We start from the raw sequence: 25,306 nt of genomic DNA, 5'->3' as shown, positions 1-25,306 counted from the left end.
GCGAATATCTCCGAAACTAATCAATAGAATTTAAAAAGCAAAGCAGATTAGTAATCACGATTAAATTGGCTTTCAAATAATGTGCCATTTGTCATAGGATTCCATTTAAAATTTTAGGGGTTAAGCTCCCTACGTAGAGGGGTGAAGACTTGGGTTCGTGATTTGTATTCCAAAAGTTGTCCCCTTCGAATACAAAATTGACGTGTTCGAGGATTTTTCGAAATTTCTAAATTTAATACCCTAAAAGCCCTCTGTATACTTCTCGTTGAGCCACTCTGTATAATTGGATCTTCCATGTCCTGTTCTTATAGATACGATTTAATTTGACCCACATTTTTCTTGGGAGATCAAGCCCTGCAACTTCATTGGATGGTTCTTTGATTAAATTTCGATTAAAAATTGTGTTATTATGCTGTATCCAAAAAATTTTCCAACGTTTTTTAATGGAATATACATTTGAATGTATATGGTCTTCTTTCCATAACGGATTTTGTGATTTTAATCGATAAAAAGGTAAATTATTTAGATCTAAATTTATGGGGAAATCAGCGTTATTTTTATATTTGTCCCCCAATTTTTTTAAAAACAATTCTCGTCTGATATTGGGTGGAGCAATGTTTGAGAGAACATGTAACCAAGATATAGGAGTAGATTTAAATGTGCCGGTAATTATTCTCATTGTTGTATTCAGTTGTGTATCAATCCTTGAGACATGGTCACTATTTTTCCATACTGGGCAACAATACTCTGCAATTGAATAAACAATAGCTAAAGCAGATCTTCTTAAGGTTCTAGCATTTGCACCCCAATCTGTGCCGGCTAATTTTGACAAAATATTATTTCTAGTTTGTAACTTCTGACTAAGTTTCTCAATGTGTAATTTATACGTTAGTGAAGTGTCCAGTTTTACTGCCAGGTAAATTGGTTGAAAATTGTGTTTTAAATTAACATTATTTAATAAAATATTAAATTTATAGTTTTTCTGGTGATTGTTTAAATGAAAATAGGTAACAGGAAAAACTTCAGTTTTTGAGGAACTGGGAAGTAATCTCCATTTCATGAATTATTGGCTAAGAGTTGTTAAGTCTTCCGTTAATTTTGTTTCAATTATTTTAAAGTCATTATGTTGAAAAGTAATCGCTAAATCATCCGCATAAATGAATTTTCTTGAAATGGTTGTTGGAATATTATGTACGAGTATGTAAAGATTAAATAATAATGGAGATAATACGTTTGTATAAGATTTCTGTGGATAATACTGACCCTTGAGGAAGTCCGTTGTTGAGTAAACGGATTTTGCTACTGTTTTCTTCGACAAAAACTCTAACTTGCGGTTTGATAGCATTTTTAGCGCATTTCCACAAAAATAAAAAAAAAATGCGCTATTGTGGCCACTTTGTCCGTCCGTCCGTCCGTCCGTCCGTCCGTCCGCTAACTTTGCGACGCTACTAGTTCTTTATCTTAAGAGCCATTGTTCTACTTTTTTCGCTATTTGGTTCGTTATGGTGTCGAGTCTTGTACCAAGGAAGGAATTTTTTCTGTACCGCTTACAAAAAAAGTTATTGTAAAAAAAACAAAAAACCGTTTTTCACATGTTCCATAATTTTTCACTTTCGCCGTTTATTAACGATCCTAGAGATCGTTTATAATTTTGCATTGCTATCTGTCGCCTGCCGGTTGGTCTCTCCGTCTGTTCCTTTGTCTGTCTGTCCATCTATCTGTCCGTGTGAACCATAACTTTGTTTAGAAATGTTCGATCGCTTTTACATCTCCGTTAGTTATGAACTGAATTGCATGAAATTCAATATGGGGATAGATTTAGCCATATAATACGCAATGCCAAAAGTTGGATCGAATCGATTCAAAATTCACAGTGCCCTTTTCGCATGTCGACCATTTATAAACCGAATTGCAAACTTTTTTACTTATAAAAGTATTTGAATGAAATTTGATACATAGGCACTTGGAATAAAGGAAAATCAAACGCCAATTTCAAATTTTGGTTTTGCGCATGCGCAGTGCCAACTTTTTTATTTATGGAAGAATTTAAACGAAATTTGATACATAGGCACTTGGGATAAAGGAAAATCAAACGCCAGGTTCAAAATTTGGCTTTGCGCATGCGCAGTGCCAACTTTTTTTATTTATGGAAGAAATTAAATGAAATGTGATACATAGGCACTTGGAAAAAAGGAAAATCTAGCGCTAGTTTCAAAATTTTATTTTGCGAATGCGCAGTGCCAACTTTCTTATTTAGAAAAGCATTGAAATGAAATTCTTCGCATAAACTGAAATTGAAGTAGCACGTCAACAATGGATTGCCCATGTGCAACGCTATCTTTCATATTTGTGGGCGGATTTTTACGATTTTAACAAAAGTTGCATCTTACAAATAGGAAATGAATGCAAGTGGAAATGCGCTTTATGTAAATCGTTTACGATTACTTTTTAACTTGTTTTAATTATGCTAACAATTTTACTACATTTTAGTACATCATATAGTTTTGATATTAAACCGTCTTTCCATACCGTACCAAAACTATATATAATTAGTTAGAATAACGTACTTACACTGGAATTAAAATAGGTTAGTAATTAATTCGATAACTCCTCGTCAAGGATTATGTTGGAAAATTATTGTGAATTTTGTAAATTATTGTGGTCGATCATTATTGAATTAGGGGATTTATTAGTTTGGGATGCATTGAGGTTTAAGTTTAATTTTAACGTAATAGTTTTAAAATATGGGGATGTTTTAGTATTGGAAGGGGAAATTTTACTTACTCAGTTTATTGAAGTGATATGGATTATGAGTACACGTCATATATGATTTAAAGGAGTTAATTTCGGACCTTTAATTATTTTTTGTGTTGAGAAGGCTTCTCTTACATGCCTAGGTACTTTTATCTCTGCAGGCCACAGAGACTTATGGTTGTTTTTGTAAATTGTGTTTGTAGATTTTGGATAATCCTGATTGCAGTAACACGGTTCAAATTAGGTATTTGTTACTTTGAATGATAAATATTGTGTTATTACGAAACACAACAAAAGTGTAACATAAGAATAACAAACGGGGTGGTTTTTTTGCGCATCGTATGCTCAGAAGTCCATCTTTTAAACAAATTGGCATTCACGGTACAAATTAAATGATTACAGGTACGCTCCTAAAAATTCCATTTTATTTGTGGTATCAGTTGCTATCCAGCAATTGAGCTTTAAGTTACATATGCGTTAAACTTGAGACTTGCTGTACGGTACCTAACATGAATGCTTTAACTGAAGGCTAGTAAAGATGATTTGGAGCTCTGTAATTGGAGAAGCTTCAATTTGCCATAAAGATTTTGGTGTATCGAACCTCCTTTCTGCTGCTCTTGACGAGACGGTCCACAAAATGTTGAACTGGCAGTTCAATAGCCAAGGTGAGCACTATTGCTGCAATGGTCGACAGAGCTAGGACGCCTGGTAGATCGTTAACCTGAAAGGTGAAATTAACTTTCGCATAATGTTGCAATTGTTACTTACCAATGATGAGTAGTTGCTTATGTAAACCGGAACTCTTACGGTGCAGATGTTGTATTCTACTATAAGGTAGTGGACCAGATATATATTGAATGACAGTCTTGCAACCACCTCAAAGACTGGGTTGGATAAAAATGTGTTGACGATGCCTAAAACCAACGATTTCGTCATTATCCGTTATTGGATCCCAAGCGTTACCTCCATATCCCATATGACAGCAACAGATAAGGTATCCCACTGCTACCAATAATGCTGGCCGTATCAGAGCCAAACAGAACGAGTTTTCGAAACGATTGTAAGGTGCGATGTCTATATGATAAGTTCCAAAAAGGCAGATTAGCATTACAATTATAGCACCCAACAACAATGCTACTATTAATCTCTGTAACACAATAAAACGTTCCACAGTTAGTTTGAAGTTGCTCCACTTACTTTTGGTACTTTGGTTGGTTCCCTCTTTGTCTCTAGCATGTACAAAATGTAACCGTATATAAAACCAATGAGCCAGGAGGATGCTCGCGTAGGTAGAAAGAAGTAAAAATAATCATCGTAGTTAGAGTCACTGAAATTTGGAATTTATCATTGTAAAGCATCTACACCACAGGGTGTATTGAAGGTGAGGAACAAAAGGAGAATCAGTTTAACTAAACGGGGTGATTTTTCAGGTATACATGACCGTTCTGCAACAACCAGTTTAACATTGAAGAAATCGTCCTTTGCCAAACAATCCATCTACCCATATAAAAATAAAAATATAACACTTACTGAGTGTAGAAAGAAGCACCCATCTTATACACCCAAGCTAGCACGAACAGTGTAATAATAGACATCAGCGTTAGAAAGATGGTGAATATGAAAGTTTGCCTTGGCCAGTGCTTTAGTGGTATTAGCAAAATGGGAGAAAAGATGAACATTTGGAAATCGACGGAGAGGTACCAAGTTGGTGGAATGCACTGAAAGTGAGCTGTCAGCACGTCTGATGGCTGTGTGTATACTCACCAAAGTTGGCGTAAAATTTTGAACGTAGAGCAAGTAAGACCACCAATTTGTTCGGCATGGCTCTACGATTTCATCAGCTAGATTCCACAATGGGCCAGAACCGATATATTGGAACCAGGTCAACATAAACAAGAGCACTGTCAAGTTGCACGGTGTGAGTCTACAACAAAGCGACTCGATGCAAGTTCAAATCCATTACTCGTATCTACCGTAGATATCTTCCGACGTAGTGCGTGACGATGTTAAATTGGTGACCTTTTGCAGTGTTGTATAAATAAGTGTACGACAACAGGAATCCGCTAATCAAAAGAAAAACATCAACCACCATGTCCGGATTGACCAATGGCGTATTTATAAATTGATTTTTCCACTAAAATAAACTTTAAAATTATGCAGTATTGCCAAGGCACACGGTAATACGTAGGTCATGTAATACGCATTCATGATAATTTTTTTTCGGTAGCGGTAAAAATAAACATGAGTCACGATGGCCCCTGTCATTGCGAGTACCCTCAGTCCACTCAGACATGAAATTTTCGTTGGGCTAGGTCGACTAATAGTAAAAATTCTTTTACTGTTGGAACGTACTGAAAATGCTTTCAATGCCCAGTGCTGTTCACCTAAACAGAGGTTATCTTCGGACGCAAACCGTGGAAGTACTTACCTTCATAGGTCACTTCATATATGGTTGACGCAATCACAAGGAACAGGATCACAGCCGCAAGCGCCCTGTGCAAAGTTGTCAATTACATTATTTTCCAAATCATTGAAAGAACGTCAATCACTACCAGTGTCCGTAATATCGGAATATCTCTCCAGTACACATTTTTGAATATTTAAAGAATTGTGGATTTAATGTTCCAGGAGAATATGTGACAAAAAATTCCCAAAGCAGCACGCTTAGTCGAAGTTTAATTAAAAACTAATTTGGTTTGTAACAAACGTCAATAAAATACATGCAATACACAGGTTTTAATTTGCCCAGAAATGGTATCTTTAAGAACATACAATCCAAATTTTTCTTAATAATTTTTATGCTTCAATCAGTTACAAGTTCGACGTTTTCCAACCCTTAATTACTTAAATAAAATAACGGTAGCTCTCGGCAATTGGTCCGGAAAAATTAAACAATAGATTGGAACTTTCCGTCGCCAAACTTCTTCGTTGAATCAATGCCTTCAGGGTCGTTTTTTTCCGGGCGTTATCCTTTTGTGTTTATAGAATGCTAGCAACCAAAATTTTCATTAGCGCGACAGTTTGTGGTTAACGGGGTTTCCAACGGCGAAATTTTTTTTGCTACGCCAAAGGAGAGACTTGCACAAAACCCTATTTTTATTACTGTTTTTTGAACTTTAGGCATATGAAGCAATTTTTTAAATTGTCTAAGTTTTAACGGCACAGGTCACCCCTTTTGTTACGTTCGCAATTAAGTAACAATACCAGAGGTTAACAGTGCAGTGTAAAATACTACACTGGTACGTTTAATTGACTTCTCCTCGACCATTCAAGTGTGTTATCGTCCTTTATACAATAACCCTTTTCTATATGGGGGATAAAAACTGACACATTAGAATTAATTCGTTTTAGGGTGTTAGTTCACGGAATTCACTTGAAGATTTGCATTTTGAGAAAAAAGTACCCGCAATCACAACCTGATTTTATGTTGTCCGAAAGTCGGCAACCCTCACCCTCACCAAAGCCGTCAAAACTATTAATCTAAACCGCGCAGGGGATGCTCGAATGGTCCAGAACCTTTTTTTCCATATTGCGAGCCTCACAGTTAACACTACCGTAACTCAGAACCGAATCAATCCGAGAACAAATTTTCATTCGGACCACACACTGCTTGCTCTGGTAAACCAGATCTCAATGTCTTAAAAAATCCCCCGAATAACCCCTACGCATTCTTACTTAATTAGTTAACGCCCTTTTCAAAATGGCACCTAGTGATTAATAGAACCATTTTTTCTCAAGAGTAATTTTGATTGGTGGTATCTCCCGTGACGTGCTTTAGCTTTTTTGCTGAATTCTATTCACATAATGATCTCAAAGCGCCGCAGATGTATGTCAGCAATCTTTGCAACAGAAGCCCTACCGAGTAAAGATGGTCTGTTGTTTACAACCGACTCAGGTGAACCTAAGACTCCCGAAAGTAATCAAGAAACACCACTCTATAGCATTTAAATACGCAGAACAAAATTTGATTGCCTAACTTGCGCAATTAAATCTATAAACCTTCCTATAAATCTAGATTTACTAAAATACTAAAAAAAATACTAAAAATCTCCGAAGCTGTAGTGTTGCCGGCTCTAAAACGTCGTGACGGAAAATGTCTAAGAATATGTGTACCAAATTTGGTTCCAATCGGTTTAGCCGTTTAGCCGGAAATGAGAGTACAGACCCTAACCTATAAGGGAAATTTTGGACATTTCAGTAGTAAATAAACCAAATTCCAAATAAATTATGAGAAACCTAAAGCACGGTTTGTTCCGGATTCAAATTCGTCAACCATAATTCGAGATGAACTTTCAACGAGTAAATAAGTTTTACCTGGCGATGCAAAAGATGCAATTGTATTGTATAAGGCGTGCCATCATCCAATTTTCCAAATTGTTGCTACCTTTCCAAAGAAGAAAATCAACTGCCAACTGAAAAACATCGATAAAGGTAAGTTATTTTGCATTGTGTAACCGTAGGGGTTTATTTTTTTTGGGGTTTTTGTATAAATAATTTATGTTTAGTCATTTCAACATTCCTGAAGAAGTCGACCCACCGGAGTTTAGCCCGTGAACAAATATGTGTATCTTTTATGATTGATAAGTGAACCCTAACCAAAGATATTGGTAATTTCTAATTAATTGTGAAATTCTTTAGCATCCAGGGGCGTATGGCTGTTTCCATTTGTACCAATTATAGTATACAGTTCTAGATAGGTTCCACAGACCGACAGCCCCCCCCCCCACCTCCTTTACTAACGTGAGGGGGGTAAAAATAATTACTCTTAAGTTCCAGACTAATTTTGGTAAAAGTTTCGTTTATTCATTTATAAAGAAAGCTCCTAGAGGGAAATGTTAACCTTAATACTTATGTCAGTCCTGGTGGTGATTGGCGTTCCTCGCAATACCGACTTGTTTCGGTTCTTCAATACTTACAAGGTTACGTATCCCCCAGTCGTAATTTGCGCTTGAGTCGCTTTCGTTTGGCACATGTTTTCGTTTAGGCTAAAATTGAGTCCTATCCCAATTGCTGTATTTTCAATGTCACTTGCGGTACAAGAATTTGGAAAGCAGACCGAAAAATTCATCTGCGTTGGGACAGTTATTTGAGATGTTGAACGTCTCCACCTTTTTACCTGAAAATTTATTATTAAATGGAAACGGTTTATTCACATGACTGTGGTTCCAGAAACTGCATTTGGGACAAACAAATTGCTACGTTAGAAGCACATTCCAGTGCGTTTACTACCCTCGGGACTGAACTGAATCGTGGTATTGTTTTGTGTGGATAGTCTATGGTCTGCTACATGCCGACGAAATATAGGAGGAAGTTTCAGAAATAACACAAAGGTCGCACTGTTTTTTCATGTTTCATTTGGATGACTTTTCGATTTTTGACGATTCAGACTTGTGGTAGTGCGTGTGGTGGGGCAGAAAGACACATGAAAACTATTCTCAAATCTTCCTCGTTGGTTACAAGTTTCGGAAAAAAAACGTGTACCTACTGCATTTAATTTCCCAAATTGTAAGGCATAATAACGAAACAACAATATTATTCTGAAATAGCTAGGTACTTACAGAAGACTTAGGAAGGTCAAGACCAAGCAATCCTAAGCAATATTTCCCCGATATGCTCGCGTTGTCCATACGAAGCTCTTCAACAGCCATACATTCATCAAAGAAGCCCATAGACACAAAGTTGCCGCTCAACACTCCAGCCGGAAGCTTTCCGGCGGCATCGTACACTGAAACAGCCTTTAATTGCGACTCATTAAATTGTAAACTTACTATCTAACGCCCAATCGGCATCCTCTTTCAAATTCAACGCGAAATCTGCCAGTTGATCGTAACATTTAGGCGTCAGTCTAACGGTTTCTTGAGATAAATACCGTAGAATGTATTTGGAATACAACTTTGGTGACGAAAGTGCTTCGAATCGTTCACCTAAATAATTTCCCATGGCGATTTTCAGTCCCAAAAGGAAAATTAACCCAAAATTCTTCATTATGAGTTATCATCTCTGAAATAAAGTACAAAATGCGAACACGTCTCTCCTTAATTGGTAATGCTGTTCATTAACGAATTTTTAATATACTATCGTTTAGACAAAATGTGGTCAGACACACGTTTCCGGATCAATAATTTGAAATTTGCAACTTAATTATTAAAAAAAAAAAGAATGTAAATCGGCGTAGAATATTACACATGAAATTACTATTGTATTCAATTAATCTTCAGTGACTAAAACTAAATGTGTGAAATAATCACAGAAATTAAAAAAAAAATTAGTTACCTATCAGATTGTACTTGTAGCGTTAGTTTGCTAAGCCGAAACCCTTGGCTAATAATCACTTCGAACTCCATGTTATGGCAACACGGTTGTACTATTAATTTTCCTATAAATCTACAGACTAAATAAATAAATAAATAAATTAATAAACTAATAAATAAATAAATAAATAAATGAGTTACAGTCGCAGTCGGTTTAAACATACCTACATTCAGACGTGATGAGCGAAGGATACGCTTTTTTAAATAGTAGTTTTTCGAATTTATACTGCATACGAAGATTTACACGTGTACCGCTTTATAGCGAACAGAAACAAAATTACGTCTGGAAATAAAAGGAGATAACAACGCGTGTACTTTCGAAATAAGCGAGGAGAGAGACAGTGTGTGCGGAGATTTCTAGGCAGACGGGGTTAAACTTTAACAGAGTAAGCACGTATTCCTTCAGTGCGAAAAAGGTGGTTATTCCGCGTATTGGCCAAAATGTAATGGTTAAAATTCAAAGCCCGCCAGGCAGACGAGCTAATTTGGTTAGTGGCTAATTACTACCTTAGTTGTGTTAAACTTGTGTTTGGAGAAAATTTAAAAGAGTTGCAGAAAAGTGTTACCTGTTTTTATTTTGAGTGGGAATTTCCAACCAGGAACGTCACTGCTATTTATTTTTATCAATTGTGAAATTAGGAACGCGTCCTTGTTGTAAATTGGTGGCAAAATACGAGTTACCTACAGGCTCAATTTGATTATAAAATTTTGAAGTTGACTTAATATGTATTAAGACCATTACGAATGTAAAAAATTTACGCGAGGGAACATTTTCGGAATTGGAGACGGAATTAAATGTAGTACCTACTACAATCTTCAATAAATAAATAAATCATAGTAAAATGTGACATAGAACTAGACGTGGGTCAACTAATAATTTTTGATAAAGAATTGGTGATTTTACTCAGAAATTCAACATTTTGATTTCGAAGAAGAAAAGGTCAACCCCTTTTAGTGCAAAAGTTTGTTGCACATTGCCATCTTATTTCCCAGTGTCTCTCCGAGAGATCATGACATTCTTTCCTTTGCGGATAATATTTATTCCTGTTTCAAATTTGCTTGGATCACACTTTTTCAAATTATATAACTCCACTCCACCCCGTTATTGTTGGCATTTTATAATCATAATCAGATGTTGGACCCCATATGAAACGTAGGATCCGGTTCCGCACTACTTAGGTAGAATTATTTTTTAAGGGTCCGGACCGGTTCTGGTTCTGTGATTTTAGTAGTTACCGTTTCCGGTTCCGGTTCCAGTTTTTCTCGGAACATAAATAAATAAAATTATTACAAAAACTACTTTCCTTTTCTTCAGCAGTAGTTTCAACTATTGCTTTCCTCGCACACTCGTCAAACTGTTTTTGATTCACTTTCGTTATTAGTAACGTTAAAGTATTTTATGTTCTGAATAAAGGTGAGAATTTTTGACTTTTGAAATTTAGTGCAAATTTTACAACTCTGAACGTAATTCACAAATCATTGGCTAATAAAATGAACTGTATGTTTTTTTATTTATTTTATTAAAAAAGCGCAACGTGTTCACTATATCTGCATGAAAGAGAGAACTGGAAAATACCGTTTCCGTGGCACTAATAATAAAGGTAGGTACCGGTATCGGTTTCGGTTATCAGAACTTCTCAAATAACGGTTCCGGCTACAAATGAGGGGCTTATAGATGCAATCAGCTGCGGTTCCGGTATCGAGCCTTTTCGGTTCCGGTTCCAACCTCTGATCCCGTTACACAATTACCTATAATATAAATTCTCATTTTATTTTATAAATGTTGTGTTGATCATATCTTTGTCAGTTTTCGAGACAGAACCACCCTGAATGATTATTTTATTCTTTTTAACAGCCTTAATTCACAATCTGCTAATAAATCCCTTATTTTCCTAGACTTAAGACTTACTAGATCCAACTCACTCCCAGAAAACCTTCCACCACTGGCCATATTACCCCCTTCTATTTCTTCCATTCACTAATACACAAGTTCTCCTCTATTATGGCAATACCTCTTTAGAATTGAAAGCCATTCATAAATTCCTCAGTTTCCTCTGAACGAAATCTTGATAAGAACCTCCCTCTGCTGGATTAATTAATTAATTCACTAATTCTCTCCTTTTCTCATAATTATAAATTGCTAATTATTCTTCGATACTTGTACAACTCAAGGCTAGGTAAGTAGTTATACTTTAGATTTTACGCGGTCTCCTCTTCGACCATCGCAAGGTACCTACATTGTTTGACTCCAAATAAAAATTAGAGTACGCCTGAAAGTTTGTTGTTGAACTAATCGTGCCTTCTAAAACTAATAAAATCTGTGGGTTGGACATGCTTCTTTATCAACGATCTACTAGCGAGTTCATAATTTTTCGATGCCTGTCCGTCTGTCCGTTAGCACGATATCTAGAAAACGAATCGTACCGATTACGATGAAATTTGGCAGGTGGATTCTTTATCAAACTTGTACATCGGAGTTTGTGAATTGGCAATGTAGGCCCAAAAATAAGGAAGGCCCCTTTGACATCTCCGTTAGTTATGAACCGAATTGCATTAAATTCAAAATGAACATAGCTTTAGCCATATAATACGCAATGCAGATGGTTTTTCCGATCGCGAAGCAGCACCTGTCTATTAGGGTACTAGACAATAATCTAGTAAGTATACTAATTTTTTAATTTTTTAGGAGTCAGAGGGGGCAAGATTGGTTCTGTTAGTACTCGTAAATTAACGATTATAATAGAAAACATAGGGGGGGCAATAATATTTTTGATCTGACTGACGTCTTCAATGGTACAAAGTCTGCGTTGTCTTTCGTTAGGTTAAATTTGTGGAAATTATGCAATGAGTGTTTAATTAAGTACGTTAGCAACCGTCAACAGTATGATAAAATTATCAAATGGGATATTTTTACTTGGTTTTGGCCTTTACTCTACTAAAGGTTACATATTATTTAACTAATGCAATTTAAACAGTCTCAGATACAAGTGTCATCGTAACGTTCCCAAGATGGTCTTAACATTGTACAAAATGGACATGAGCTCCTGTTGCCGAGCCGTCTTGCTAACAATCAAAGCGTTAGATCTACCAGTGGAGTACGTAGAAGTGAATTTATTAAAGAGAGAAGCAAGCGCGCCACATATTGCAAAGGTATACCTATGCAAAAGTCTACCAAGAGTTTTGGCAATTGAGTTTTAGCTTAATCCACGCTGTAAAATTCCTATATTGGAGGACAACGGCGCTGTTATATGGGATAGCCATGCGATTAACGCTTATCTCGTGCAAACGTACGGGAAGGACTGTAAACTGTATCCCAGCGATGCAGCCGGTCAAGCTAATGTGCAGGGATGGCTGTATTTTGACACCGAAATCTTCGCAAAACTGAACGATTTAATGGTAAGTAATTGGTGATAATAGAAGTTGTACGAGTTCTCTGTTAGGTTCAGGTGAGCACTACGCGAACCATTTCCGAACAAACGTACGAAGAGGTACGCAACATTTACCATGTGCTGAATAACTATTTGAAGGAAAAGAAATGGATAACTGGCGACAACGTAACCATAGCCGATTTTAGTTTGCTCTCTACAATTGAATCATTTAATTGCTGCTTGGAGGTGGATCCGAACAAGTATGCCAATGTAGCTAGATGGCTTGGGGAAGCTCAAAAGCTTCCGTTCTATGAAGTTACTACTAAAAAAGGAATAGAAGATTTGGCAGGGTTTTTAAAGTTCCTGTTGAGCGCGAAGAAATAAAACAATGAACTGGTTGTTTTTTGTTATCAGCAACTGTCAATATTATCTCGGGCACTGACCTACCTTACAAGCCGTATCGAACCATAAACACTTAAAAAAGGTCCGCTTACGTAATTCTGCAGACAAATAAAGTGAGAAAAGGGCTTCGCGTCTATAACAAATCGTGTAGGAAATAGATCGAATCGATTCTATTGGCTTGGCTTTAAATGTTGAAATTTTCGAATTCTTTAAAATGCGTCTTTCTCCAACATCTTCCCACCCTCAATCCTCCATAAATCAGGGAGAGGAATGATCCTCTCTGACACCACTTCAACAGCATGCATACGAAAACGTGTCATAACACCTGGTATTTGTTTCAAAAAATTTGGTCCTTTTTCTAGACAATAATTTAGTGATGGATTACCTTTTACTTTTGAATTGGCCTCGAAAACAAGACGTATCGGGGTGGTTGTCCCCTCCAATTTTACCACCGATCTATGAGGAAAATAGTGTGCTAAATTGTTTTCTTCTTCAGGTACTTCTCTACATTTCCATCATTCAACCAAGATTTGAATCATACTTTTGTTTGTTTCTTCAATACGTTAGTACAGTATATTAAGTGTTTTTCAGCTACAAATCTGTTGGTGAGTAGTGGAAGATGATCACCAAGCCACGGTTCTTTCCTAATAGTTTCCATAAAATGAGCAGCCTTTTCTAGATCTCTTGTTTTCGCTTCCACAGGTCCTTTTATTCCAAGAGATTCTAGGTTCAAGAGATCAGTGATCGCCACATCAGGTACATGATTGATGAATATGTTTGAATCCGTATTTTTCCCATCAACACCCATTCGAGTTTTGTCTCCATTGCCACAAGACTATTTCGAAGTTCATATTTTCGTCCCATGTACACGTTTCCACGTCACCTCCGATGAGTACTTCTATTTCTCCATGATAACTTCCTGTGTCCGTGACAATTTTGCAGTTTTTGAACTCATGGGCCATGATGATATTAATACTTGGATCTGAGACGTCAAAATCAAAGTACAATTTTTTGCCTTGCATCAGAAATTTTAATCTTTTATTATACTCCTCCAAATAATGGTGTATGGTATATTCTTCGCCAATTACAACCATTCCAATTTCTTTACCTAGCTTCTCCACTATCTGAAACCTTTGAGATCCAGAATCTAATAGGTAATACTTCTGTTGTGTTCCTCTCACATTAACTTTTATCTGTATCACCTGAAGTAATATATCAGACGTTATTAATTGAGATGGTAAATGGAAGTTACCTTTCCTTTAATTTTGACATTACTATCTTCGTTTGTCTTTTGTGATTGATGAAAATATTAACGGGACCTGATTCCCTGGACATAGAAGTACCCAATAACGTCATCCACAAACTGCATAATTTACTGTAGCTTTACATCTGTTACATCTATGCCCAGTTTTGCAACACAGAAACAACAACGATTTTTCAAAAGTTTCTTTATGTAAGTAAGTTCACTGAGATACGTTCCGGTTCCATCACAAAAACAACGTGACTTATCAGTACTAAGGGAGCCAGCTGTTGTGGGGATATTTTTCTTGTCTTGTTAAATTCATAACTGTTTCTTTTATCTGCTTTTTGATCTGAGCCAGTAAAAAACGTCCAGTGATAATCGCAGTCTTTTTTTTCCATGGACTTCTTTTATAGAAACTCTATTAGTTGTTCTAGATTATTTTTACTTGTTGTGTTGACGCCAGTTGAACGGTTACGTTGCCATGCATTTTCGGGAAGTCTACGGATACAAAATCACTTCACAGTTATCCGTAGTCACACGAGACTGGAGAAATGTAGATCATCTTTCTTCATTGCATTCTCCAAGATAAGTTTTATAAGGTTTCTTACATACACTTCCATCCTTCATACACTGAATTTTAGGTACTGGAACTTGAGAGTTGTACCCATCATCTTGTCAGTATGGATGTTTTCAAATTGTGCCCAAAACTGTAACCATTCACGTGCTTCCCCTCCAAACTTGGGTAGCTCTAACTTCGGTAAATGATGGTGAGGTTTGAATGCAACAGCCGCTTTCCGCTTGCCGCAAAAGCTGCGGTCAGAAAAGGGGGATCATTTCGTATTTGGGATTCGGCGAGGTATTTCAGTAAAAATCTGGTAGGAGAGCAGGCTTCCAAGAGAATCTGTAGGTTCAATCAATGCTGTGATGCAATAATGGCGTATTGATTTCTTACTCGAACCTTTAGTCCAAACCTATGTATCGGAATTGCGATGATTTATAGCTCTAAAAAAACGAAATTCTTCGCCAAGCTGTCAAAGCGAATAACTTTAATGTGTACCTATGTGTATTTGTATTTTGGGTAAAAATGCATTGTTACTGAAAAGTTTGAAGCGGAAGCCATATAACCTCAGTGTGTGGGAGAATCGTTAGCCTTGCCCCCATTTTTCCAGGAATTTATTGTCGCGTGTACTTTATTTATTCAGTGGGAGCTGTCCTTTCGAAGAAGCAAATAATAAGTGATCGTACAAGAGGACTTCGTCGGGTAGTGAGAACTGGCTGAACCGTGAACAGTGCGAAGCGTTCCTGTATTAATACGTGTGGTGTTCGTACTAAAATAAATTGTTACCACGCAAGCATTGGGGTCCAAGGTGCAAAACATTGCGTTGCGCTATTTTTTTTGGAGTGGCTAGTTACGTTGATAAACCAAGTAATTAATTAAAGTGCATGTAATTTATTTATACGAGATACTCATAGCATTATAAGTAAAACGCCCACCGGTAAGATGGTTAAAGCTTTGTTGGCTGTCAAAATCCTAAGTTATAAGGGTGATTTGGAAGTAAATACAAAATCAAAATTTTTATGTGACATTTCAGGAAACTAGAAGAAGGAGAATTCGTCAATAAATCAAAAAATTATAGTAAAATTCCATATAAAGCTAGCCGGAGGTCAAATAGTGATTTTACTAAAGATTCGAGAATTTATTTAGAAATTCAAACTTTAAAGAATAAAAACAAGTTCAACGCCTTCGCATTTCAAAATGGAAATTCTTACTAGGCGGATGCTGAGCTTAGAAGTATACAATTAACTACTTATTTATGCGGAATCAAAAAATTACATTTACTAGACAATGTCCCAAGGCCATAGTCCGAATTAATTACTACACCAGAGATCCTCTTTGCACAAGGAATCCTCAAAAATCCTAGAGAATCCCCCTTAAGAAGAACTGTATTAGTAGAATAGAGTAGAAATTGGTATTGTCAAGAGTATTTGAACGCTTTGGTGAACGATGATTCTTTCCGAGATCGTTACAGGGGATGACATGTGGATGTTTTACTGGAAGCCTCCTACACAACAGTGAATATTTCAGGATTCTCCACACCGAAAAGAGGCAAACACACAGTCTTTGTCTCGAAAATTGATGGCCACCATTTTTTTAGGACAGTATCAACAAAAGGAACCACAATTCATTGTGAGGTTTCTGAACAACATTTTGCTTGATTCTCCTGAAACAACGATTTTTCATTTCTCTAACCTTTGCATCCTAATCTGATATTGCAAATCGCAAACAAACCGCATATTTTTTCTTAAATGAGTATTTCCTACATCTACCACCTGGTCTAGGAATTATTATTATACTAATATAACGATATATTTTCATAATAAACCGCATACGGTTATTAGTTATAATGACGATGTTTCTCTTAATTTTAATTCTAGCATTTAAAACCGTTCATGGAAGCTACTTGGGAGAAAAATTCGCTGTTCTTTCATCACCAACTCTACTTTCGAAAGCCATTGAACGGTATTTGTCCCAAAATCCTACGCTGACATACGACTGTCAGGTTCAATTGGTACACTTCGTAACGAGTCTTCAAAAAGAATGGCGTTGGGCATTAGATAGTAAGTCTTTCTTTACTTTAGTATTTAATTTACCACGTTTTCAGTGTATGACGCTAACGGAAAGCTTCCACCTGGAATATTTAGGGGCAATTTCGCCCAACTAGGTTCGTTTGATCAATGCATCGCAATTGAGAACGTTGGCAGTGGCAATAAAAGTTTGGCGGGAAAGTATTGCCTTGGTTCTCTTTCTATACCTAATGAATATGTGAGTATTGTCGAAAAATATTATATCAGTTATAAGCATCATTACGATATGAAATTGATTTATTAGAACTATAATCACTAAGTAGGTATATGGGTCATAACGCAATGCAACCAATCAACGGTTAGACAGCTTTAGAAAACCTAGTAAACCAAATCCTCTACTCTAATAGAAGTCATGACTTTATCAAACATTCTAGCGATATACTAATCTATAGTTACTTATTTCCAGGGGCGGACTGGGTAACTGCGGGCCAGGTGGAATTGCATAGGTTACGGACCATTAAAGTATTAGTGTAGTAAGGAATGTGGGGGGGGGGGGGGGGGGGTTAGCTCTGAGGTGCCCATACAGTTTTTTTTTAATTGCAGCTGATAATTAAAAGTAACAAAATATACAATCCACACGAGGTGCGTCGCCTATCATTTTATTTCAGCACTTTCATGCTACGACAAAAAATGATAAATTCATTGTAAAACACTTCAATTAAAACAGAATTTTTTAACAACCTAACCTCAACCCCAATTAGAGAAACGTGTTAATAACTTATTAATAGTGCAAGAAACTAAATACAGCACATACTTATAAATTTCCAACGGGCCATTATGACGTACAGGCCAGGTGGCAATCGCCCCCCGCCCCCCCGGGCCAGTGCGCCCCTGGTTATACACTGCCTTTTTTTGAGCCCCGAAAAAAAAATTGTCTCAGATCGACCCGGAAAAAAAATTTTCTTATAGAATGGGCCTGTAGAATCCATAATTTCAAACAGTTCCAAGATTGGGCTACTAGTTCAAAAGTTACAGCCCTTTGAATTTTTTTTCGAAATTGGTTTCTAGTCTATAACTTTTGATTGAGAAGTCTGATCGAAAAAGTACGAATTGTTTTGGATTCTACGCACCAAAATTAATAAGAAAAAGTGTTTTCCCGAGAAATTTTGGTGCAGTCGATTTTTGGTAAAAAAGGAAGGTTATACACTGCCTTTTTTTGAGGCCCGAAAAAAAATTGTCTCAGATCGACCCGGAAAAAAAATTTTCTTATGAATGTGGCCTGTAGAATCCATAATTTCAAACAGTTCCAAGATTGGGCTACTAGTTCAAAAGTTACAGCCCTTTGAATTTTCTTTCGAAATTGGTTTCTAGTCTATAACTTTTGATTGAGAAGTCTTATCGAAAAAGTACGAATTGTTTTGGATTCTACGCACCAAAATTAATAAGAAAAAGTGTTTTCCCGAGAAATTTTGGTGCAGTCGATTTTTGGTAAAAAAGGATGGTAATACACTGCCGTTTTTTGAGGCCCGAAAAAAAAATTGTCTCAGATCGACCCGGAAAAAAAATTTTCTTATAGAATGTGGCCTGTAAAATCCATAATTTCAATCAGTTTGAAGATGGGGCTACTACTTCAAAAGTTACAGCCCTTTGATTTTCTTTCGAAATTGGTTTCTAGTCTATAACTTTTGATTCAGAAGTCTGATCGAAAAAGTACGAATGGTTTTGGATTCTACGCACCAAAATTAATAAGAAAAAGTGTTTTCCCGAGAAATTTTGGTGCAGTCGATTTTTGGTAAAAAAGGAAGGTTAAGTATTCAAATACTGTGCGAAGTATTCGAATACTTCTCAAAGTATTCAAATACCTTGCGAAGTATTCGAATACTAAATATTTGTGAAAGTATTTGAGTTACAAATACAAATACTGCTTCCATAAAAGTATTTAATTACAAAGTATTTGAATAGTTTAAAGGATTTGAATACTAAAAAGTATTTACAAAAACGAATACTGCCCAGCTCTGTATTTAAATTATATCAAAAAAGATGGCTAATTTGTATCTATATATTTCAGACTAAAATATTATATAAAGGGTGTCGCAATAAGAGCGACGGTTTTTAGTTTTTCCAAAATACGCAATTTTTTGATGTGATGAAGATCTTTTTATTGCATTATAAGGTAGACATGTTTGATGTTTCGAATGAGTATGAGCAGAAACCTTCGTTCCTTTATAAAATGTTTGGGCTCTCCCATGAGCCACCTTTTAGATTATTTGATAACCAGTTTGGATATAATTTGATCTGATCTCGGTTCTCAAATTCTTTAATTTTATTCCTAGTTATCGATTCATTGGTGTTTTCCAAGTTTTTTCTTTTCATTACAGGGTGTTCCAATTTCACGTCTCACCGCGAAGACCTCGGTTACAAGTTCGTTAAATTGAAACAATGATCCTAACGATTTCGCATATTAAAAAAAGACCGTTTAGATTTCAATATTACTATATATAATTTTTTTAAATTTTGAAATACAACTGAATGTTGCAATTTTGAAATTTTCTTTTTACACCAACAATGGTAGAATTGGAAGCCATGACATTAGTAAAACACTTTTTAATTGACTGATTATGATTTTAACTAGATATCACAACGAAAAACAGAAACGGATTAAATTAAAAAAGAGAACTCCTACACTGGCACCGCTCTACAAAATACTCTAGACGCAAATTCTCCCGTAAATCAAGAGAACGCGACCTCTGACCTTTTCAAAAGTAATATCAACGAACTTATATTTCTAAAACAGGTTAACGCACTGTGCGTTTAATGTACCTAATTAATCAATAATTTGCTGACGACTCCACCACATTCTGTCTTATCCCTAGCTGAAAAGAGGAAAATTTCTGAACCTGGTTGTACATCTAACGTTACAAATATTAATTAGCAATTTAATTAGCAACATGCGCAAAAATTAAGGGATGAAAACAAATACATAATATATATTTTTTTTCACTACTAGCGTCTGATGACATGATTATTAACCTTTTTTCCACTTGTAAAGTAGGCTTTCTCGGCATTTGTTCAAAGTGGTTAATAATTTTTTATTATTAACTAGTAGTTAATAATGAGAACTGTCACGCTGTCACTTTTAGAAAACACAACCCGAAATTTCGCTCAATGAACGTTTAGACAAGTTCTCTAAAACGAATAATTGCAACCATTCGCAATTTCCAGAGAAATTACATACCTAAAATTATCACATTTTGAAAAAATTCGAACGAAATTACTCTTTGAAAAATCTCAATGACAGAACAAAATACGGCCTGTTTGACTTGTACTTCCACGTACTTGATTGACATGTTAAATTAAGAAACAAAAAATTCTGTCCAACCGTTAACTCTCTTATCAATATAATATGTTAATTTAGAGGATTTCAAGTGCTAGTAGTGAAAAAAATAGTATATATACCACGGTAGAGAAGTCTATTACTTCGCACCTTACACCCCTCGGCGCAAGCGCCTCGAGATGTAATCTTGGTGCTCAGGCAATAATAGTGGACTTCTCTACCTTGATATATAATGTACTATTTTTAAAGCATGTCTGGAAGTTTAGTGTTCTATCTTAACGATCGAACTTCTTCACTAACGGAAAAATGTTGGTTGGATTTGGATAGCTCATGATAATGCAGTTATAGTTGCTCTTCGCTAAGAAATGGAAATAAACTAAACTATAAAATCAATTGAATAAAGATTGTGCTAATATTCAACCCAATGGATCTCTAATTGGTATGGATCTGTCGAAACGCTATACATTTACTAAAATATTCGTATTCTGGTCTGCTTATGCCCAATTGGTTCTTCCCTTTTGGCATGTAAAAGCAAGAAGCTTTTATAAGTTCGCTTAGGTTTGGCGTTTGGTAGAAACTGCATTCCCAAACTGCATGTAGGATAATTGCACTTAATTTGAATGGAATTCACAAACGCAATAGATATTTTGACCCATTTTGGCCACGTATACCAAATGTAACGGTATCGAAATCGCATTACGTTTCAGAAACCACTACTGAACACAGAAGAAGCACGTAGAAAAGCGATGTACCAAGTTCTAGCAAAAGAGCAACAGTACACCGCCTCCCTACAGTTTGCAATTACCAGATTCGTCTCCGCTCTCGCTGAACGAAAAGACCTAATATCGCCGTTAGACCACCGACTCCTTTTTCAAAATTCGGAAGAGGTATCTGCCAACAATCTGAGTCAAGTTAAAATTGAAATTTCAGGTGCATCGTATCAGTGAGGAAATACTAGAGTGTCTAGTGCCGGAAGATGGCGAACCCCAGATACACCTTTTACTAAAAGTCTACCATTCGAAGCTATCGGATATTATAACGTCATACAAACGCTACTGTTCCGGTATTAAAAAGGCGGATTGCATTTTAGTAAACAAAACTCGAAATTCCAATTCGGACTTCGTACGATTTTTACAAACGCCTGCGGTACCGCGAAGAAGACCCGACATTACTTCCTTTATACATAAACCCCTAGAACATTATCGCGAGATTTTAAAGTTGTTCAACGTCATTTTAAGTCAGACCAAAGCGAACCATGACGAGTATGCTCTCATTAGTAAAATTGTTCAGGATTTGCAGGTGACAACTTAGAATTGTTGGTGGTGATGAGACTGTGGTGAGTTCTTTTAGATAGCCTATAGGGAGATGACGGCCGAGGCGGGACTGATGGAGCCGGTTGGGGAAGGTAGACCTCTACTATCCGTTCAAGATTTAGAAAATCGCCTTGTGTTCACCAAGTGCAAAGTAGGTTCGTACCACAAGAAAAACTGACTAACTCCTCTTTGCAGCCTTTCGTTTTAAGTAAACCGGGTAGGCAATGGATTTTTGGCGGTGATCTGGGTAGAGTAGAAGGAAGGAGCGTCAGACAGTATTGGACGTTGCTATTTAGCGATTTAATTTTGTTCGCCAAAGTGTCGAGGGATAGGGTTTTGTTTATAATTGAAGATCCGCTTCCATTGGTGCATATAACTGATTTACTCTTTAACGTTAGGAAAAAAGGTGAGTGAGCTATGGTAAGCCCGGTATAGTGCGGGAATCTGACCCTTTTTTAGCGAACGAATTTAGGTTAATAGTACACCCGGGTGGAACTGCGGCGAAAAGTCCGACGATACATTGCGGCCCGGATTTAACACGAACGCCGCGGAAAAGTTCGAATAAAAGGTGTATCGTACTAAGGGCCCCCACAACTGAACTGAAGGCTGTTTGGCAAAATTTGTTACAACGACAGATGTAAGTCTTTGATTAACTTTTTTGCACGCGTTTAGTACTACCATAGATGATACAGGAGTTGGTGATATAGTCGCCTTAGGTATTAGTGCCAAAAACCGTCAATATGTACTGGAATATTTTGTTGCTTACTATCCAAACAACAATAAGGATTTCTCCCAAATCATAATTTCTAAAATGTTGATAGCTGAAACGGATTCTCGTTTGGTACAGCGGATATTGGTCTAAAACAACATATTCCAATACGAATAGATAGGGAAATAGAGCTTAGAGAATCCGTATGTACGATTTGTGTGCAAACTTGAGCAAAACCTACATACGAAACCGCGAGTGACGGATTTTGAGTAAAAAGTAGTACTTATAGTGATGTTGTTATGCACGCAGCTGCCACGTTAACGCGGGCATGGAAGGCAGTTCATTTAGCAGCCCATTAGAGTCTCCGGACGTTCCGGTGACCTCATCCGTTGGCACCCTTCAATCGACAGAATCGCTGTCGATCCGTCGCCAGGTGCGTCTGTGTAGTGGTCAAAACAACCGACCATTAGAACCTCTTTGTTTGTCCGCACGAAAATGCTCCTCGCTTCCGCAATCTCCATTACCGGCCCAAAGCTCATTAACCAAAACTCCCGAAACGCCATCAGCTAACACAACCCCTTCACTGCTGTCCGAATATTCGCAAGCCTTCACTTCGCACTTCACATCAGAGAGCAGTCTTCTGCCTAAAACCCAGCTTTCGGAAGAACCTCACACCCCTTCCGCAATTTTAACGCCGTCGACTGATTTTGACGCTAGCTTTAAAGAAGATATCGATTATTCAAAATTCGACGAGGAACTGTTGGACATTGCAAATTTTGATTATGAATTCGGAAACCTTAATTTGTTGTAGCTTCATTTTTCGAAAGCAAAACCAAAGATCTATTTTTGTACAATTCAAAATTCTAACTGTGTTATCGATGTGATTCTTTAAACAGAAAAGATTACGATATATTTGTACCAATCGACTGTCTTACTTGTACCTTTAATCAATTTTTATACTACTATAGTTTTATTAATGCTAGTTAACCATAGTTGGCTTAGAATTATATTGTTATAAGTGTAAATGATAAATAAATCTTTTGTTTTTGATTCGAGTTTGTTTTTCTTATTAATAAGCGACGTTTTTCAGACTCCCCAATGCCTAAACGTAGAAAGCTGTGGCAAGCAAAAGCAGTTAGACGAAATAATAGAGCATAAATGTAAGCAGTTGGGAAAGTGTAGCAGTAGTACCAAAGGAAGCGCCATACACTTAGAGCAGTGGATGAAAGGTCAGTTGGGCAGAGACCAAACGCTCACACCCGAAGAGGAGTCTGATTGCGAAATATGGAGCGTGGACATGTTGCGGAGGCGAACGGAGGAGCTCATGATAAGTGACAACCGAAATTCGCCTAGGCATTGCGAAAGCAGGTGCGAGGAGCTTATTTTGTCAGATCACAGTCCGTCCAAGAGCACAAGCCCCGAAAGCCAGGTGAGCAGCTCAGTGTTCGATGTTCAGTGTTGTGTTATTCCTCCTTCCCTCATCTAGGTAACCGTTCGTTCAAGCCCGAATGCCAAAGAAACCGTGAGAGTATGCCAACAATGCCACAACACCTGCCGGACTAACCCTAACGCTCACAATTCCAATAACAACATTAACCATAGTAAGTGCACCGAATATAACAAAAATGCAATAAACCTCAATACAACGAACCTATACGAAGATAACATTATCTGTGATGAATTTGGACGTTTAATGCTAATGGGATTTAGTGCAGTTAATCCGGCCGCTAGTTTGGTAAAGCTTGATCCCTTTTCGCCTCTACCCAAAATATCAGTAGTCCCTCCAACGCCCGATACTCGTTCCGAATTTAGATATAGTGAGTCTGTATGTAGTAGAATATCGACGAGTCAGGTGAGATTGTCGGCGTACTGTCCCAAGAAGACCCCAATACCAATCCTACCTTCTTTTAGCTAAACAATAACGAATGTTCTCCCGACGATTCCCCCCAAGACGAAGAGCAGCCCTATCACTCGCTCAGCAGCTCTAACCCGACGCTTCGAAGGTTCGGTACCGTCTCGAGTCTGGAGCGCGTTGGTTCCGAGGAAACCGACGAAAACGACGAAGCCGAGACTTCAGAAAGTGAGGACGACGAAAGCATGGGCATCGACAATAGGGGATTTAATCCGCCGACAATTAGAGGGTGGACAGCACGTGCTGGTGCGTTCATGTCTGAGAAAATGGCGTTTTTTGAGAGATTGGGCGAGGACTATCGCGCTGGAACCGGGTTTTTTGAACGGTGAGTTGAATGTGATTTAAAAAAGTGAAACTGAAACTCGCTATAGTTACCTAAAATCGGGAGACAGTAAGGAAGAGAATGGCGAAGAAGACGAATGCGAAAACTCGGGTGCAACGTCCGGTGAGGAGATTTGGGGAACGCCAACAAGTGGAGATATGGACGATCCCTTGAGCTCAAATTACGACACAAAGCGTTCGGTTAGAGCTTAGGTTTTTAAGCATGTTGCATGCATGTAGAACTTAGTGAGTGTTTAAATGTGATCTTAAGACCACCTGTACGTATGCAGCCTAATGGCGGATCATTATCTTCGGACAACGGCGACGATACCGAATTGATGATGGATGAACTACTAATGACTCCTCCAATTGCAAGTGCCAATTTACGCGGTCTACTTCCGCGAAGAACCTTAGAACCGTTAATGGAAGAAGACTCCGATACGTGTACATCCTCTTCTTCGTCGCCAGACGGTTACACCCCTTCACCGCAACAGGTAACTAACGCTTTTTTCTATCCACGCATCATGCGGATGAAAAAATTATATAATGCGTTTAAAATGTGGGCAGGGCAACGGAACTGGCGATGTTGCTGACATTTGCTTGACTGCTGCGGAAGCTCCAAGGAGCATCCAAGAACAATCAAATACACCTGCAGTAGCATCTCCAGTCAAATCGACAACACCCAGAATTCTCCGATCGGACAGTTATCGGCACATAATCGAAGACGACGAAGACAACGCAAATTTTTTCAATCGTTTCAAATCAAATGCGAAAATTATAAATGTTGAAAGGATTCCAAGATCTCGAACCATTAAATTGTAAGTATCACTTTGAAATTATTATTTCTAAACAATATTCAACAAAACAATTAACAGAACCATCGAGAATAGCTTATAATTTAGACTAGACATAACACAAACGTATCAAAGGCGGAATTGACTGTAACGCAATTCGATTTGCTTATATGTACATATAACGACAGTTGTTCTAGAATGTGCTTAAAAAGCTTCGGAATGTTCTACAATAAACGCGTTTTTCCGGAAGGATTGCGTT

At 37.3% G+C, this 25,306-nt stretch overlaps 4 protein-coding genes across 5 annotated transcripts; 3 read left to right on the top strand and 1 right to left on the bottom strand.

Moving 5' to 3' along the window:
- Positions 1-3,168: 3,168 nt before the first annotated feature.
- On the bottom strand, positions 3,169-9,150 carry LOC116174265 (nose resistant to fluoxetine protein 6-like). 2 transcript variants are annotated; one of them, XM_031492155.1, is made up of 14 exons: positions 9,028-9,144; positions 8,523-8,975; positions 8,313-8,479; positions 7,671-7,870; positions 5,183-5,247; positions 4,939-5,138; positions 4,728-4,888; positions 4,519-4,678; positions 4,285-4,472; positions 3,952-4,081; positions 3,718-3,901; positions 3,523-3,668; positions 3,356-3,475; positions 3,169-3,305 (listed from the first exon to the last, which is right to left on the bottom strand). In XM_031492155.1, exons 2-14 carry the CDS (start codon positions 8,737-8,739, stop codon positions 3,273-3,275), a joined length of 1,971 nt encoding a protein of 656 aa, XP_031348015.1. In that variant the 5' UTR covers positions 8,740-8,975; positions 9,028-9,144; the 3' UTR covers positions 3,169-3,272. The 2 variants fall into 2 exon arrangements, with proteins under 2 accessions (XP_031348015.1, XP_031348014.1); XM_031492154.1 differs by having other exon boundaries at positions 3,169-3,475; positions 8,523-8,754; positions 9,028-9,150.
- Positions 9,151-11,960: 2,810 nt separating this feature from the next.
- LOC116174966 (glutathione S-transferase D5-like) lies at positions 11,961-12,831 on the top strand. The gene is made up of 3 exons (XM_031493005.1): positions 11,961-12,215; positions 12,264-12,461; positions 12,506-12,831. The coding sequence occupies exons 1-3, from the start codon at positions 12,075-12,077 to the stop codon at positions 12,815-12,817; spliced, it is 651 nt and encodes a 216-aa protein (XP_031348865.1). The 5' UTR covers positions 11,961-12,074; the 3' UTR covers positions 12,818-12,831.
- Positions 12,832-16,406: 3,575 nt separating this feature from the next.
- Positions 16,407-16,902, top strand: LOC116174829 (the record flags this gene model as incomplete). The annotated part of the gene is given in 2 exon segments (XM_031492831.1): positions 16,407-16,697; positions 16,742-16,902. Coding segments are annotated over 2 exon segments (375 nt in total), but the record flags the coding sequence as incomplete, so codon positions are not given.
- Positions 16,903-20,709: 3,807 nt separating this feature from the next.
- On the top strand, positions 20,710-25,166 carry LOC116172924. The gene is made up of 12 exons (XM_031490201.1): positions 20,710-20,885; positions 20,929-21,297; positions 21,349-21,462; positions 21,507-21,717; positions 21,771-21,948; positions 22,330-22,453; positions 23,111-23,449; positions 23,507-23,872; positions 23,932-24,257; positions 24,304-24,454; positions 24,544-24,747; positions 24,821-25,166. Exons 1-12 carry the CDS (start codon positions 20,745-20,747, stop codon positions 25,073-25,075), a joined length of 2,778 nt encoding a protein of 925 aa, XP_031346061.1. The 5' UTR covers positions 20,710-20,744; the 3' UTR covers positions 25,076-25,166.
- The last annotated feature ends 140 nt before the right edge of the window (positions 25,167-25,306 follow it).

The sequence above is a fragment of the Photinus pyralis genome, unplaced genomic scaffold, assembly GCF_008802855.1.
Source record: "Photinus pyralis isolate 1611_PpyrPB1 unplaced genomic scaffold, Ppyr1.3 Ppyr1.4_LG6, whole genome shotgun sequence".
Lineage (NCBI taxonomy): Eukaryota > Metazoa > Arthropoda > Insecta > Coleoptera > Lampyridae > Photinus > Photinus pyralis.
The sequence above is the reverse complement of the archived record's forward strand: the minus strand, read 5'-3'. Positions and strand labels throughout refer to the sequence as shown.